The 17,718-nt window shown below is 40.2% G+C and overlaps 1 protein-coding gene across 1 annotated transcript in view; it reads right to left on the reverse strand.

Moving 5' to 3' along the window:
- Positions 1–17,718, reverse strand: part of efhd1 (EF-hand domain family, member D1) — a 75,814-nt gene that overhangs the window by 9,307 nt on the left and 48,789 nt on the right. Inside the window, exon 2 of the mRNA XM_052017304.1 lies at positions 16,727–16,874. Within this exon, the coding sequence (XP_051873264.1) occupies positions 16,727–16,874 (148 nt within the window). The remainder of the gene's footprint in view (positions 1–16,726; positions 16,875–17,718) is intronic.

Genomic DNA, 17,718 nt, shown 5'->3' on the forward strand with positions numbered 1-17,718 from the left:
TATTCATTTTAAAGAGTTAATTTTTTTGAGTGCCTTCTCTATGAGTTTTCAAAATAGTATTGAATTGCAACATCTTCCTTTGCTGAGACTCCAGCAGCATTTTCTTTGGTAAAGACCAATGTTAGGGCTTATTTAGTAATTTAGCCATTCTCTCTGCATCCACGAACACATCCACCTTTTGATCTCTGATCAGCTCAACTGTTTGCATTACCAGTTTACTTGTTATAACAAGACATTATTATCTGCTGACTTACTATCCACAGATCCACTACTCACTACATCAGGTGTATACTTCTGGGAGCGCCAGTAACTGTCCTACGGATCTCCCTGTTGTCAGGTTCAGGTACAGTGTAGGTACCACCTCCTCAAAAGCCTCCCATTGTTCAATTTTCCAATAGGTTTTTTTTTGAAGAAGACATTGGTTTCGCTTCCAAAGCTGTTGTAGTTTTTATGAAAGTATGATTGTTGCTCCCTAAACATTCCCCACAGACGCTTGCTTCACCTTTTTCTTCAGAAGCAAATCATCAATGTCTCCTTCTTCACTGGGCCAGAAACACACTGGTCAAGAAAATTCTTCTGAACATGCTTCAAAAGCTCCTCCCTCTTTGCCTTTTCTTTCATTGATATTCTAGTCTAAATAGGACCATTGAAGATCCCCCATGCTCCTTCATATCCTTCTCACTGGTTGACAGCCTATAGAATAGTCCCATTATTGTAATTGCTCCTCTATTGTTTTGTCCAACTCAAACAAAATAATTCAGTCCTTGACTGCTCTAGAACATCCTCGCTCTCTAATATTCTCCTAAAACAATACTGCCACCTTCTCCACAACCTCCTTTACACTTTTTTCAGAACACCTTTAGTACCTAGTCCTACTCTTTTTTTAGCCATGTCTCTGTTATCATCACATCATAATCCCATACAACCAATTGCACCTGCAGCTCTTTAACCTCATTTGATATGCCTTGTGTTTATGCACATACACTGCAAACTTATTGTAAGACCAGGCTAAAAGGACATCACTTGCTATTAGCAAAATCTTAGGAACTGAAATTTTAACAGTATGGCATTTACAGGTTTACGACACAAAAACTTTAGCTTACCAAACCATCCCAACAGTACTCCAAGGTTGCTCATTTTTTTTGTGACAAGACTGCTCCAAAAAGTCTTGTAGTTTTTAAGACTCCAAACTTCTTTCTTAAATAACTTTGTTCTACAAACCAAACAGTAGCTTCTTACTTCACCGAACTGTATTTCTACCACTGGTTTGTGTGGAAACAATCTGAACTAAGGAAAACCTTTCAATACACGTAAGAGAATGGCATGCATTGATACAAGATGAAAGACCATCAAAGTGCCATAAACAGCTAATAAAGTACATAACTGCAATTGCTGTTGTAATATAGGAAAGACATTTCCTATATGAAGGGCTGTTTTGCACAATATGTTGTATTTTAGTCAGGTAAATTATGTTGATTCAGGGATAAATATTGGTCAGGACACCAAGATAACTTCTGTGCTGTTGAGGTCAGTCTTAAGAGCTCAAACCCTTCTGTTACAAATATAATTTCAACAAATGTATAAAGTGACAAATCACTTCTGCTTAAAGTATCTATTTAAAGAAAGATAGGAACAAAACAGGAGCCAATTGCTTCACATCCTTTCAAAGTCCTGCAATATTATCTGCTCAATTCCAAAAGGTACTTCAACTAAGCAGTTTTTACATTAGAAGTACAGAGTTACTCTTTATTCCCACAAACTATTATCACTTTTCAGTTTGCCAAGGCCATGTCATTACAATTAGTGATAGATTCTAAATCATTGAATTACTGTTCATGAGATACAGAAAGAAAAAAACATTTTTTCCAACACAAACAAGTGAAAATAATTTAAAAACACAAGATCTGTTTTATTACATTAAAGTTTCCACAATTTTTCATGTTAATCAGGGAACAAGAATCTCTCTCATCCTAAAATGCACTAACTACTGCAACAATTTTTTAAAAAATGCCTCAATGTCACTATGGATTTATAATAAATCCATTTTAGGAAGAGTAAATTTATTTATTATTTTCACTTGAACATCTTCTTATCAAACCAGTTCCATTGGTGATACAAGGACCTTTCTGCAGTAATGAAGGAGATATCGCTTTGTCCCAAAATGCCTTTCCTCAGATATGCAAATCAGCCTCTAACCAAGTCATTTGGGCCTAGCTGCAATTGGCAATTTTAACCAGATGCCTGCAAGAAGAAAATTCTGGCTTTCTCACCACGCCATTCTCGGAATGGATCTGGGGAAAGAATTAAGCACGTAAAATAAGTCCAAGTACAGTAAGAGTGCCCTCCAGCTTTTGAGGAAACCACCCTCATAATCCTCCTTACAAGCACTTGCTGATTGCTGGAGATCATTCACTTATGACCTCTTAGTGGCCAGTGCCATCAGATTCAGATGCAAAACTGATGAGGCCAGATGTTAAATTCTCCGAGACCTCGTGCTGAGGAGGGGCTATTTTGCTATCCACTCCAGCACTTACTGACACCACCTCGCTGACTGAGTCAAATCTTAATATGGACATCTGATTTTAAGAGCTTTTGTTCATTACATTCTGTTATACCCAGTGTTGGGGTACTCATTGTAGGCAGTCAAAACAGTGGGAAAAAGCAGCCTCCAAAATGTACTATTGTCGAAGGGAAAGACAATCTATAATAATTTAATCTAGGTGGTCAAAGAGGAAATTATAGAATATAGAACACTACAGCACAGTACAGGCCCTTCGGCCCACAATGTTGCGCTGACATTTTATCCTTCTCTAAGATCTATCTAACTCTTCCCTCCCACATAATCCCCTATTTTTCTATCATTCATGTGTCTACCCAAGAGTCTCTTAAATGTCCTTAGTGTATCTGCCCCCACAACCTCTGCAGGCAGTGCATTCCACACACCCACCACTCTGTAAAAAAAAACTTACCCCTGACATCCCCCTTTAACCTTCCTTCAATCACCTTAAAATGATGTCCCCTCGTGTTAGCCATTGTCATACTGGAAAAAAGTCTCTGACTGTCCACTCGATCTATGCCTCTTATCATCTTGTACACCTCTAACTGAATTTTATTAACTCTTTCATAAAATTCAGTTGTGTTAAGGAGCCACCTCAATGTGGTGGTACGTTTTCAATTTTTTGTCCTTTAATTAAAGCTGAAGGCTACTTAAACAACTGGTGACCAATACTGCAGATTTTCCTATTTCTGAATGATTGACTAGTTTAATAGTGATTGATGCAGTTAAGCACACACCCACATTAGTTCTTTATAAGGAAAAAGGTAGCTCATTTCCTTTGGCCCAGTTGAGAGCTAATAGTGACGGAGAATGCTCACTGCAGTGCTTTGTTAAGTCAAGGCCAACCAGCTTTTATCCAAGAGGTTAATCTACATCTGTTTCAAAATGAATCATAAACAACTGTGTAGCTTTTAATACCAAGATACATTTTCCTCTGTGCAAATTCCACATCTGAGAAGTCAAGGGTATCTTTCGATAAACAAAGATTGGAATGAAAGATAAAACATGAGATAGGAATTATTTGCCTTGAAATTTGATTGCACAGCACAGATTTTTTCAGCACTCTGATTAAAAATAGATTCAAGTCAAATTAAATCACATTTGCAAACATTCCCAGGTCAAGTCATACCATTTCAGTAAATTCAACTGGTACTTCTGATCAGAAGAAACCTTTGCAAGCCCAGTGAGATTTCATGTGATGGCATTATTTCCTTTGCAAAACTCCAGGAATTTGGTCCTGTTGGTGCCAATAGTAGGGTGCTGACAAGTGAATAGGATTCCTACAACTTGGGATTGTGAAAGCTACAGTCATGCCTGAGACGTGTATGGACCCTGACACCCCCCCACCCCCCGACAAGCCTTCTCCCAACACTCCTGGTCTCCTGTTCAGCTCCCACTTCCTGATCTATACATTACCCTACCCCTCCACTAAGCTTTCTGCTACTTCCAATTATCACTCACAACAAACACACCTTCTTGCCTGCTTCCCTAATTCCCATTCTCCCAATGGTACCGGCTGGTATGTCTAAACCCCAATGTTGCTTTCCAACCTAGTCCCAAAACATCTGCCCAGTGCTGGGCTCTGATGCCAACTCCCATCCATGAGCACAGGCGGCACTTTTCTTTCAAGTACAAAACCATGCAACACTTGTGATTTGTTAAGGAACCTGGAGGTGACAGATCTTCCCTGTTAAATGCTTCTCTGCCACTATCAGGGAAAAGGGGAAGGAAACTTAGTGAGAGCTCTGATGCAGCACAGTGGCACAGTTAGAGTTGCTACCTCACAGCTCCAGTGACTTGGGTTCAATCCTGACCTCCAGTGCCATCTGTGTGGAGTTTGCTTGTTCTTCCACAGCTATGTGGGTTTCCTCCCACATCCCAAAGATGTACATGCTGCTAGGTCAATTGGCCACTGTAAATCACCGCTAGTGTGTAGGTTAGTGGTAGAATCTGTAAGGGGTTGAATTGGCGTGGGGAAAAGAGTTGAAGGGGATGTGGAGAGAATAGAATGGGATTAACGTAAATGAGTATTTGATGGTCCAAAGGACCTGTTTGTGCATTGTATTACTACAGTTACAACTAAGGCCTGAAACTTCATTCACAACTAAATTGCAAAATGATTATATTCTGCTACAGAGTTCTACATGTTACCATTACAGAGACCTGGTTGTGTGAGGGACATGACTGGCAGCTCAAAGATCCTGTGTTTCATTGTTTTAGATGTGATAGAGAGGTGGAGGGGTTGCACTACTGATAAGGGAGAATATCACAGCAGTATTCAGAGAGGACATACTGGAGGACTCATCCACACAAGCAATTTGGGTGGAGCTTAAAAATAAGAAAGGTGCAATTACACTGATGGGATTATACTATAGGCCCCCCAACAGCAACCGAGAGGTGGAGGAACAGATCTGTAAATAGATTATGGAAAGATGCAGAAACAAAAGAGTTGTCATAGTGGGGGACTTTAACTTCCCCAGTATTGATTGGAACTTCCTTAACGCAAGAAGCTTAGATGTGGTGGGATTTCTTCAGTGCATCCAAGAATGGGTTCTTGAAACAGTATGTGGAGAGTCCAACTAGAGGAGAGAACATACTGGATCTAGTTTTGGGAAATGAGCCAGGCCAGGTGACAGACCTGATAGTGGGTGAACATTTTGGGAACAGTGACCACAACTCATTATGTTGCAAGATAGTTATGAGCAGGGATAAAATTGGATCTTGCGGTAAGGTACTAAATTGGGGGAGGGCAAATTACAACAGGAGCTAAGGGGTGTTGATTGGGAGCAGCTACTGTTGGACAAGTCCATGTCTGACATGTGGGAGTTGTTAAAAGACCAATTGATCAGAGTTCAGGATTGGCATGTTCCGGAGAGGAGCAAGGACAAGGATGGTAAGGTAAGGGAAACTTGGATGACCCAAGAGGTCCTAAATTTAATAAGGAAGAAAAACAAAGCATATGGAAGGTTTAGAAAGCTAAAATCAGACTGGGCCCTTGTGGAATATAAAGATAGCTGGAAAGTGCTCATGCAGGTGATCAGGAAGGCCAAAAGGGGCCATGAAATGGCCTTGGTGAGCAAGATCAAGGAGAATCCCAAGGCATTTTATTCTTACAATAAGAAAAAAGGATAACTAAGGAGAGGATAGGTCCACTCAAGGATAAAGGAGGGAATTTGTGCTTGGAGCCAGAGGAAGTGGCTGAGGTACTAAATGAGTACTTTGCATCGGTACTTACCGAGAAGGATTTGGATGATAGTGAACACAGAGTGGGGCATGCTAATATACTGGGACATTTTGAGATTAAGGAGGACGAAGTGCTGGGTCTTCTGAAAAGCATTAAGGTGAATAAGTCCCCAGGGCCTGATAACATATATCCCAGAATATTGAATGAAGTGAAGAGATTGCTGGGGCCTTGACAAGGATCTTTGTGTCCTCATTAGCAACAGGTAAGGTCCCAGAGGTCCTTGCTGTGCCTTTGTTCAAGAAGAGGAATAGTGAAGTGGTAGAGAGAATAGTGAAGAGAAGTGGTAGCTCCCTACCACTGCCTCACGTCAGTGGTAGGGAGCTATTGGAGAAGAGACTTAGGGATAGGATTTATGCACACTTGGAAAGGCATGGTCTGCTTAGGGACATTCAGCATGGCTTTGTGCAGGGCAGGTCACACCTTACAAACTTGACTGAGTTTTTGAGGAGGTGACAAAGGCGCTTGATGAGGGTAAGACAGTGGACGCTATCTACATGGACTTTAGTAAGGCATTTGATAAGGTCCCTCATGGTAGGTTGATTCAGAAGATAAGGATATGTAGTATGCAGGGTGAATTGCAAGTTTGCGTTCAGAACTGACTTGCCCATAGAAGGCAGAGAGTGGGGGTGGAAGGCTGTTATTCTGGCTGGAGGTCCGTGACCAGTGGTGTTCCGCAAAGATCGGTGCTGGGACCTCTGTTGTTTGTGATATATATCAATAACTCGGATGAAAATTTAGATGGGTGGATTAGCAAGTTTGTGGATGAAACCAAGATTGGTGTAGTTGTGGACAGTATGAAGGACTTTCAAAGAATACAGCAGGATATAGATCAGTTACAGACATGGGCAGAGAAGTGGCAGATGGAGTTTAATCTGAGCAAGTATGAGGTGTTGCGCTTTAGGAGGTCATATGAAAGGAGAATCTATACAGTTAATGGTGGGCCGCTCAATAGCATTGAGGTACAGAGGGATCTTGGGGTCCAGGTCCATTGTTCACTGAAAGTGGCTACACAAGTGGATGAGGTGGTAAAGAAGGTGCATGGCATACTTACCTTCATTAGTAGGGGTGTTGAGTATAAGAGTAAGGAAGTCATGCTGCAGCCGTATAAAACTTTAGACAGACCGCACTTGGAGTATTGTGGGCAGTTCTGGATGCCCCATTACAGGAAGGATGTGGAGACAGTGGAAAGGGTGCAGAAGAGGTTTACCAGGAATGATGCCTGGATTGGAGGGTATGACCTATAAGGGAAGGTTGGACAAACTCGGGTTGTTTTCTCTAGCGCGTTGGAGGCTGAGGGGAGACCTGAAAGAGGTTTTTAAAATTATAAGAGGCATACGTAGATAGGGTAGACAGTCAGAATCTTTTCCCCAGGGTAGAAATGTCAAACACCAGGGAAATGCTCTTGTTAGGGGGTGGGGTGGGGGTGGGGGAAGTTTAAAGGTGATGTGAGGGGCAATTTTTTTTTTGTTTACGCAGAGAGTGGTAGGTGCCTGGAATGAATTACCAGGGGTAGTAGTGGAAGCAGGCAGTTTTATGGAGTTTAAGAGGCTTTTAGATAGACACATGAATATGAAGGGAATGGAGGGATATGGATGATACACAGGAAGAGGACATTTAATATAAATTGGCATCAAGATCGGCACAACATTGTGGGCTGATAGAACAGTACAGCACTGGACAGGCCAATGTTCTATGTATTACATTAATACTGTTCTAAGCACACTTTGGGAGGTCACTGGAATTTCTAGGCAAAATTAAAAATCACTAATTTCATCCAAACACCCTGAAGATTGAACGATTAATAATACTTTGCTCAAGGTAATTGGTCTGCAGAGAGAGATTCCCGAATATAAAACTGGACACAGTCCACAGAACAATGCAATTTTCAGAATAGTACAAATATTCATTCATGAAAAGATCAGAATAATATTGGCAAGTAGCACTGTTCAAATCAGTAAAGTGTGGGTAGAAGCCATCAAGCAAAAGTTGCAAGGTTCTATTCATTCACCTTCTGTTCTGACGAAGAGCTGGTAGTTTTGCATACCACAAATTAATGGTGAGAGATTCCATTAGCAAACTAGATGCGGTGAAATTGTAGATCACAGGACAGCGGAAGTCTTTCTCCCTTTAGTTTAGTTCAGCAGAAACATCTGATTCACATAAGTTTTGCATGCAATGACTTTCCTTTCCGGATTGAAAATAAAAGCCGATATTAAACCACTAAGCAGCCTCTAATGGACTAGAAGTAGCAACTAGTTGAATGAATGGTATCCTGGGCATTCCTTAGGGTGGATACAAGAGGATATATCTGAAGACATCCCAGGACAAGATGTAGGTTGGATGACAGCCACTTGTAGAATTTCTTTGAAAATTAAATTAGAATAGAAGAGGCAGTCTAGTTGATATCCGGAAAGCATGTACAGGATGTGCACTGAAGCCCACTTTTCTACAGCTGTAGCAATAGATGGACAATGATTTAATTATTTTGGTGAGGAGCCAGTTAGTGTATGCTGCACACATGTATGCATATGCACATACAAGTCTTTGCTTTTATAAAACTGCTACTTCTGCTTATGGGCAAAACCAAGTGGAATCCAATCCACATAATTGTACATAAGGAGCTATAGGTGTGAATCAGATAGTTGATGTCTAAAGTCAGGGATGTTGTGAGTTCAAACTTTTCTCTTTAATACTCACCAAAATCTAGGCTGAAATTGAGGACTTGATGAACTGTAACACTTACATGTCCCATCTCCTAGATGAGACCTTAAACCACAGGCCATCAACAAATTATCAAAAGGCATGTAAAAGTTCTTCCGAGACAAAATATTCTGCAGATGCTGGAGTCTGGAGCAATACAGAAAGTGCTGGAGGAACTCAGCAGGTCAGGCAGCGTCCATGGAGGAAATAAACAGTCGTCATGCTGGAAAGGAAGAAGGCAGAAGCTGGAATAAGAAGATGGGGGGAGGGGGAGGAGCACACGCAGGCAGGTGATAGGCGAGTCCAGGTGAGAGGGGGAAGGTAGGTAAATAGGATGGGGGGGGGAGATGTAATAAGCTGTGAGGTGATAGGTAGAAGAGGAAAAGGGCTGAAGGAGGAGGAATCCGGTAGGAGAGGGCAATAGACTCGCCTATCACCTGAACTCATCTATCCCCTGCCTGCACGTGCTCTTCCCCCTCCCCTGACCTTCTTATTCTGGCTTCTGCCCTCTTCCTTTCCAGTCCTGATGAAGGGTCTAGACCCGAAATGTCGACTGTTTATTTCCCTCCATGGATGCTGCCTGACCTGCTGAGCTCCTCCAGCACTTTTTGTGTAGGTAAAAGCTCTTCCTTTTGTTAGGTGTCATAAAATCAGAAGGGGAAAAGATGTATTTAGTTACACTTCATTCCTTGTGGAAATGAGGATTTGTTGTGCCAATTATTTACAGAAATGGTGTATTGATTAACTCAAGTGCCATATTTTGTAGACTAATTTAAAACTAGTAGGTGCTTTGATAAACTTGCATCATTTCCAACATTCACTGAGAATGAAGCATCAGCCTACCTCTTTACCCGAGGATAACCCTCCATTGTGAAGAGGCACAACCTTAAACCTGGCTACTCCTTCCATTGAACCTCCAAAAAAATCATAGTCATGGCCAGCTACAAACGCACCAAGAATTTAAATGGTTAATTTACTCTCCACTGGGAAATTAGTGGAGAGCCAGCAGTATGGTTATATTTAGGTAGAAAAAGTAACTTTGTCAAAAATGTAGCTTTAAATGAAACAGTGCTTCCAATAACCTCTGAGATAAAGTTAAGAAAACTAAATTACAGTTGCAAGTAACTTGCAACATTTGTACGTTTAAAAAAATGTGCATGTTTACGATATAATTCTCCCTTCTTGGTAGTATGAGCCCTACAAACATCATTCTTCAATTCCAAGCCAAAAGAAATTCCTCACTCTTGCATTTTGTTCATTCCCCAAGTCCTAGTTTTACTGGTTGCTGCTCCTTCAGCAGGTTGACTACTACACTCAGAAGTTTCCTCCCCAAACTCCTTTTCCTCTATTTCCCTTTCCTTTAAGACCAGTCTTAAAACTATGCTTTTTGACCAACTCCATTTGTTCCTCATTCATTATGGTTGGTGTACATTTCTGTGAAGTTGATTGGGATATTTTCCCCATGTTAAAATCACTCAATAATGAATGATTATTGAAATCTTCATTTCAGTTATCCAATCAATTCAAATCAAAGAACTATCTTTTTTTGCACCAGATATTAAGTAGTGGAATAACATTCATCACTAATGATAAGGTTTATCTGTAGATCCTGCCAGAGAACAGATCAGCTTCTACTTGCAGTTAAATTTTTGGAGTGGTGGGATTTGACCAGCTATTGGCTATAATTGCATCTACTCCAGAAAATATTCCAGAATTAAAAAAGTAAACACTGCTTCATGATGAATTTCTACATTTGTATTTAAGAATCCTAACACAAGCATGCTGTCCAGTTGTTAAACCTAAATGTATTTAAAGTTGGATTAAGCACAGAGAGCAAAATAGAGGGGAAAATAGACATGAATATACAACTGTAATAGACTGCAAGGAAACTGATAGGCTGGCTGCATGCACAGACAAATAGCAGATGAAATGTGAAGTGATACACTTTGGCAGAAAGAATCAGGCAAGACAAGATAGTTAAATGCAGTTCAAAAGGATGTCCAGTAACTGGGAAGCCAGGGTATATATGTGTATTAATCCTTGAAGGCAGAAGGGCTTGTTGAAAGAACAGTTACTAAAGCACATGGAATCCTGAGATTCATAAATAGAAACACAGAGCTCTAAAGCAGTGAGGTTATTGGTTTATTGGTTTATTAGTTTATTATTGTCACTTGTACCGAGGTACAGTGAAAAACTTGTCTTACAAACCGATCATACAGGTCAATTCATTACACAGTGCAGTTACATTGAGTTAGTACAGAGTGCATTGATGTAGTACAGGTAAAAAAACAATAACAGTACAGAGTAAAGTGTCACAGCTACAGAGAGAGTGCAGTGCAATAAGGTGCAAGGTCACAACAAGGTAGATCATGAGGTCATGAGGTCATAGGTCATAGTCCACCTCATTGTATAAGGCAACTGTTCAATAGTCTTATCACACTGGGGTAGAAGCTGTCCTTAAGTCTGGTGGTACGTGCCCTCAGGCTCCTGTATCTTTTACCTGATGGGAGAGGAGAGAAGAGAGAATGTCCCACGTGGGTGGGGTCTTTGATTATGCTGGCTGCCTCACCAAGACAACGAGAGGTAAAGACAGAGTCCAAGGAGGGGAGGCTGGTGTCCGTGATGTGGTGAATCTCTATAAAACACTGATAAAACTATAGCTATAATATTGTGACAAATGAAGGCCCAGGAGAAGGTGCAGAAAAGATAACTGAAATCGGTCTAGGCTTGAGGGATCTCAGCTGCAGATTTAGAATGGAGAAGTGCAGTTGTTCTCCTTGGAGGAAACAAAGACTGAGAGAAGAGTTGCTAGAGGTACACAAGATCATCATTGGTTTAGAAAGAGGAAATGGAGAGAAGATATGCCCCACTTGCAGATAGCTCAAGGACTAGGGAACACGGAGTTAAAACATTGTGCATGAGATGGCAAAGGGATATGTTTTTAAATACTCAGAAATATTAGGATCTGGCAATCAATCTACTGCACAGTTGGTAAAAACAGAATCAGTGGCTTCAGAAGGGATTTGGATAGATAAGATATCTTTACTTGTCACATGTACATCAAAACACACAGTGAAACGCATTTTTTGCGTAGAGTATTCTGGGGGCAGCCCGCAAGTGTTGCCGTGCTTCCAGTGCCAACATAGTATGCCCACAACTTCCTAACCCGTACGTCTTTGGAATGTGGGAGGAAACCGGAGCACCCAGAGGAAACCTATGCAGACACGGGGAGGACGTTCAAACTCCTTACAGACAGTGGCCAGAATTGAACCCAGGTTGCTGGCACTGTAATAGTGTTATGCTAACCACTACACTACTGTGCTTGGTGTTAGGTGCTAGGCATTCAAGATAGAACAACTTTCAGTCTTATGGGCAAGAGAACTTAAATGCGACAGATAGGGTTGTTCTACTAGCAGCTAGCATAGATTTGGGGAGGTGAATGTGCTCCTCCTGTGCTTCAACAAGTTTAATGATTCCATTATTCTAATGCTGATAACTTATTCTTTTACTGCAAGATCCAGGCCCATTGTTTATAGCACATCTTCTTGAAAATGGTCAAAGTAGTAGAAATACACAACTCAGAAGGAGGAGAGCATTTAGCCAATTTAGAAAAAGGGAATTATTCAGTGGCATCACATTTCCCATCTCTATTTGTAGCTATGAAAGCTGCAGCATTTCATCCACCTAAACTCAAGTGTAATGATGGCTTCAACGTCCATCACCCTAGCATCTTTGGAGTTATCTACAAACTTCTTAATAATGACTATGTTATGAATTCAAATCACTGCCAGCTATCACAAAAAGCAAGGGACCCACAAACAGAAGCTTGGAGAAACCCACTGTGCTCAGCCTTCTTAATCAGAAACTTGTGTCAATCATTACGTTTTACTTTCTGCCACTGAATTAGGCTCCATTGTTTTTGAAGCAAAAAAATAAACTGGTGGAAGAACTCAGCAGGTCAAGCAGCATCTGAGACCCTGCATCAGGACATCAGAACACAACCATTCCTTTGCCTCCACAGATACCATTTGAACCACTGAGTTCCTCCAGCAGTTTACTTTTAGCTCTAGATTCCAGCATTTGCAGTCTCTTGTCTCTCTTTGAACCTTGGAAGAGCAAATGTGCCAAAATTTTCTCTCCCTTTGTGTTTGGGGTTGTACAGTATACCCCAGCAGGATAATTGACTCTTATTTCCCTCCTTGGTTCAACCCAGATGGTATCAATTTGTAGATTTTTTTTTGCACATCACTCTTCAATGTTGTAATTTTATTTGAACAATGTTGTGATATCCCCCCCTTCAACTCCCACACAAAGGTTTGATATCGCTATCACGGATATACAAGAACAACAATGACAGCTTAGCATTCCTGACTATAAAACTGCAAAGCTGCAGCTGTTGTTTGTATACAGTAGGTCGGTGGTAGTCACATTAAGCCTGTATGTGTCTGCCTGTGCCCTCAGGTTTTTAATAAGCTTCTTGTATTGAGATATATACCTTTAACCGTTGCCTTACTGCTTTGATGTCTTTTTTTCTTTAGTCTTTGTTTCCTTTTCCAAGCTTGCTCAATAATTCCTTGAGTATCAAATCTGGCTCTGCCACTCTCCCTTCTGAAGGTCTTGTCAAGTTCTCATCACCCTGGTGAGTTAGTTTAAATCCTCCCCATGAGATTCATCCTAGACTAGGTGAGGCTCAACACTTTCAGCTTAACTAGGTCTCATCATGCTCAGAACCAGTCCCAATGTCCTAGAAATCCCAAGTTTTCTCTCCGGTGTTCTCTTTCACACAATTGTGGCATATACAGAAATTTTCTTAAGAACTGGCTGTGATTAATGCCATTGAGAGAAACAGGTTTAAATTCCATGCCTTGACCATGGAAATATTTTGCACTGGATATTACTTTTAGCAGGCAGATTCTGCTCACATCACTGTGGCTACCTTAAGCAGTGGGTACAGCCACTGCTGTAAAGCACAGTCTTGAGTTAAGCTACAAGATGAAACGCAAGGGATTGTTTAACACTGCGATCTCGTATTACAATTTTCTTTGCAAGTTAGTGAACAATTTAGGAGTGCACACAAGGAGAAAGACTGATGCTGTGGGTCACATGTGGTGGGGGAGTTGAGGGTGTGGCAAAAGAGGAAAATATTCATTTTGTAAACGTGTGAACTATTACATCAGTCCAGCTGTAATTAGAAACAGAGGTGTTTCTACTTGGAGAGTCACAGCAAAAACAAATTGCTTAGATTACATTGGATACATTATAGATCAATTCAGCATGTCCTTAAATACAGACTATTTACTGGTGCCCAGAGAATTCGTTAAAGGCTCTTTTAATGCATGGGTTAGGTCTGTGGAGGAGACAAAATTATTGCAAGCAGATATTTAAGTGTTGGGAGGATGAACCAGATTTGATAAACAGCATTTAAGGTGCATGCTGATGCATGCGAGCAGAAACTTTGCTTATCTAAACAGATATTGAAATCATGAAAAAGGGACATTTCAGTTAGGCAACTGAGGGAAGACAAGGGTCAAGATAAGTTACTGAAAAAATGCATTAGATGTTAAGCAATTCATTCCAAACGGCAAAGCTAACCCATTGTTGCTTGTTCATTAAGGAGCCTATTACTAAGTAGCCCTGAGAACACTGGCTATCTTTCTGGGTGGGGGCAAGAATCATGTTATATGATGTCAATACCAAACTGCACAAGTCAGTCACTGTCATCTCAAACTATGTTTAATTGTCTAGTACCTGTCGAGATTTTATTCCCCCCCCCCCCCCCACACACAAAACTGGCTTCTGTGTTTTTTTTAAATCTCAAGGAGTCTTGATGATGTTCAAACTCACAAATGGAGGGGACAGGAGAATGATTCAATGGGCATTTTCTCTGACATTTTCCATGCTAAAAGTTAATTTCATTTAAGGTTGTGAATGCTGGTTCAGAGTTTATTCTGGGAGGTTTCATCACACAACATCCCCCTCCATTGGTCTACGAATGTGCCCATCCCCATAGTGTCCCATGACAAAACTCAACTGGTAAGTTGGTCGGGCAGCATTTCTCTCACCCGCACTGCCAACTCCAAAGCTTTGTTTTGAAAACTAGAAATCTTTCAGAAAGGAAATAAAAGAACATCTTGTGATTTTCTCCAATCTTACTCACAACAGTGCCCAGGAGATTGACGTTTATCTGGCAATTCCGATCCTTCCAGAAAAGTCAGCAATACCAATGTCCAAAGTTCAGGAAGTAGATTAAGTACAAGGAAAAGAAGTGCCAATTGAAATATGATTCACAGCCCACACTATAGTCAAAATCTGATACACATTATCAGCATCTCAGTTTCCTGTTACATTTTTCCAATACAGCCATATTTAGAAAAGTATCCTGGCACAGAAGGGCAAATCATTTTTAAAAACCAGACTGCTACAAGCCTCAAGGTGACATAATTTGAAAATATTTAGAGCTTATTCATACAACAAAACTTTATATTTTACCAATGAAAATGCCAATGCACATGTTAGTTATCTTGAGAAAATAAAACACTGATCTGGCGGGCCATGAGTATTCTGCCCATATGTTATTAAGTAGTTACTGTTTGTGGACTGGGTACACACAAATGTGTGTCTCAGTAAGTTACTTCTTCAAGGCAGCTTTATGGTTAATTTGGGGAGAAATTATAGGACAGCAGTATGAACATAATTTATCAGTTGGTGATAACAAACAGAATAAAAATATAATGAATTGGTCAAGATAATAAGATGAAGATATATCATTATGCACCGCTTGCTTTGATGTGATCGTCCACTCAATCACTGCACCCAATCATTTTTAATGTTCCTGTCTACACCAGCCACTGACCTATAGTCAATTCAGTCCTTTGGTAATTTGACCACTCAGAGGTGATCGGGCTAACCTCAGGAGAAAACAGCAAAGGCTACTTTAAAATCCTTACGCAACAACCTATTTATATCCTGAAAAGAAAAATGGCAAGAAAGCTGGAATTCAATGTATATACAGATTTAAAACCTGTATATAATCTGTTTTCATTGATTCACACAGCAAATGTGGATCCAACTTCAAGTAAATAAACTTTGATCAATTATATTGATAGAACAGCTGTCTCCATAAACTGCTTCAAGCAGCAAAATTACTTAAAACCTATATCATTGTAGAATGCAAGATCTCCAGTCTTACAATATTTTCATTAATTCATTTTAACATGATCCATCAGAACTCTGATGCTGTTTAGAGCTCACCCCTTTAACAGACAGTAATCCAATCTTGAAAAATATTTATGCATTACTTCCAATTATGGTGCAGTTCCCATTCTTTTCAGCATTCGTCCCTAGTCTGGTACAAATAAGGTACAGAAATTGCTTGTTTCCTTCAAACCAACTAAATGAGCTCTATAGGGATTCAGCAAAGATTTCTTGTCTAAAATATTTAAACTGTGTTTCTTTTTCTCAGGCTGACTACTATTCAGTCAGCAACATTGGTTAATATTGTGGTATAAACACCACAGTTTAGCCCTGTTAAGTCACCAGGCTGTCTTCTCATACAATTGGTATTTCCTCAAACTTCAATAAAACCAAGTACTGCTGTGCATGCTCTGCTAAAATAATCACTGAGCAGTAACAGAAATGGATTCTGACCACTTGTGATGTTTCTTAACTAGTTTCTATTTGTGATTTACCTAATTTAGTATACCTGTAATTTTATTCATAAGTAGGGACAGGATTATAATGGTAGATAGTATCTGCCAAGATGGATCTAGTGCAGTCAAATTTTGGATTAAAAAGAACATTGTGCAGTTTTAAAAACTGCATATTGTATTTGGATTACAACATAGACTTCATATTTAAGGTGGCTCCATTGAGGTACTCTTCATCAGTCTTAGTAGCATCCAGTAGAATAGACATAGATTTCCTCCCCTTATGTCTAATGCAAAAGCCATCAACATTGAATTTACCTTCCAATTCTACCTCAGACTTCAGTTAGAGAATTACCATCTTATTTGCATAATCATTGTCCTCAGCTTAAGGTCTTATGATGTGCTTAATATATTTGCAGTGGAAACTAAACTAGTTCGCAGTGCCTTGAAGATGCAACTGCAGATTTAGATTGAAATTATGCTGAAATGCTAATACACCATAATGGAGCAGAAACAAGTGCTTTTTATATATTGTTAAAAACAAATCAAAATAAAGCTGTGAAAAGTAAACATTCTCACCTCTCGGAAGTTCAGCTTCCCATCGAAATCCTCGTCTACTTCTTTGATCATGTTTTTCAGGCCAAGGTGGGTCTGAGGGGCTCCAAGTTTCTCCATCATCAATTTTAGTTCCATTAAATCAATAAAGCCATCCTTTCCAGAGTCATAACTGCAGAAAGTTATAGGAAGTGACAAATAAGGTAGACATGGAAACAGACAACCTCCACTAGGGCATGAGGGTATGAGGGTAGGAAGGTAATGGTGAGTTGGGGGGGGGGGGGGGGAGGGATAAGTAAGCTGGTAAAGAAAATGAAAGAGGGAACAAATGAAAACTTAACCAACTAAATTATCTGCAATTTCGTCATCGATTTCCTATACATTTGGATTGGAAACTCTTGCTTCTAAATTCATTGCAGCCTTGGTCTCAGAAAAAAAGTATTTATTGTATGCATTTCAAAACAGGTTGAAAGGTGAAGACACCTGATACATAATTTCCGTCATTTTTGTTTCTGAGTCTTATGGAAAGGTTTTTTTTCACACCTATAGAGTCCTGATTGATCATCGTCAGGAACCACCATACCGTCATCAATTAACATTAATAATGTGTGAATGTCTTCGCATTTCTAGGCCTCACAATTACAACTATCAGCAAACATTCATTCAATGCCGACACCAGCAGAACTGTTGCACCTTTGGCGTTGAGCATGTTCAAGCTGAAAAAGTGTGGCCAATAGCGACCCAACGGAGAACTTCAAAGTGCAAGACCACCAAGCTTGTGTCTTCAGTACATGCCACTCCTGTAGTGAAGCTGGACATCATGCTAGGCATGAGAAAAGGCTCAACAGCTTTCACTTTTGCCACCTCAGAACAAGGTCACAAACATAAGCAGCCCTGGAACATTAAATGTGTCAACATATATTCATTACATTTGTGGTAAATTAGCCATGTTCAGTGAATGGACAACTAACTGTAAGCAAGATATAAAGATGGCATTGATGCAGAAAATTGGATTA

The sequence above is a fragment of the Pristis pectinata genome, chromosome 6, assembly GCF_009764475.1.
Source record: "Pristis pectinata isolate sPriPec2 chromosome 6, sPriPec2.1.pri, whole genome shotgun sequence".
NCBI classification, from domain to species: Eukaryota; Metazoa; Chordata; class Chondrichthyes; order Rhinopristiformes; family Pristidae; genus Pristis; species Pristis pectinata.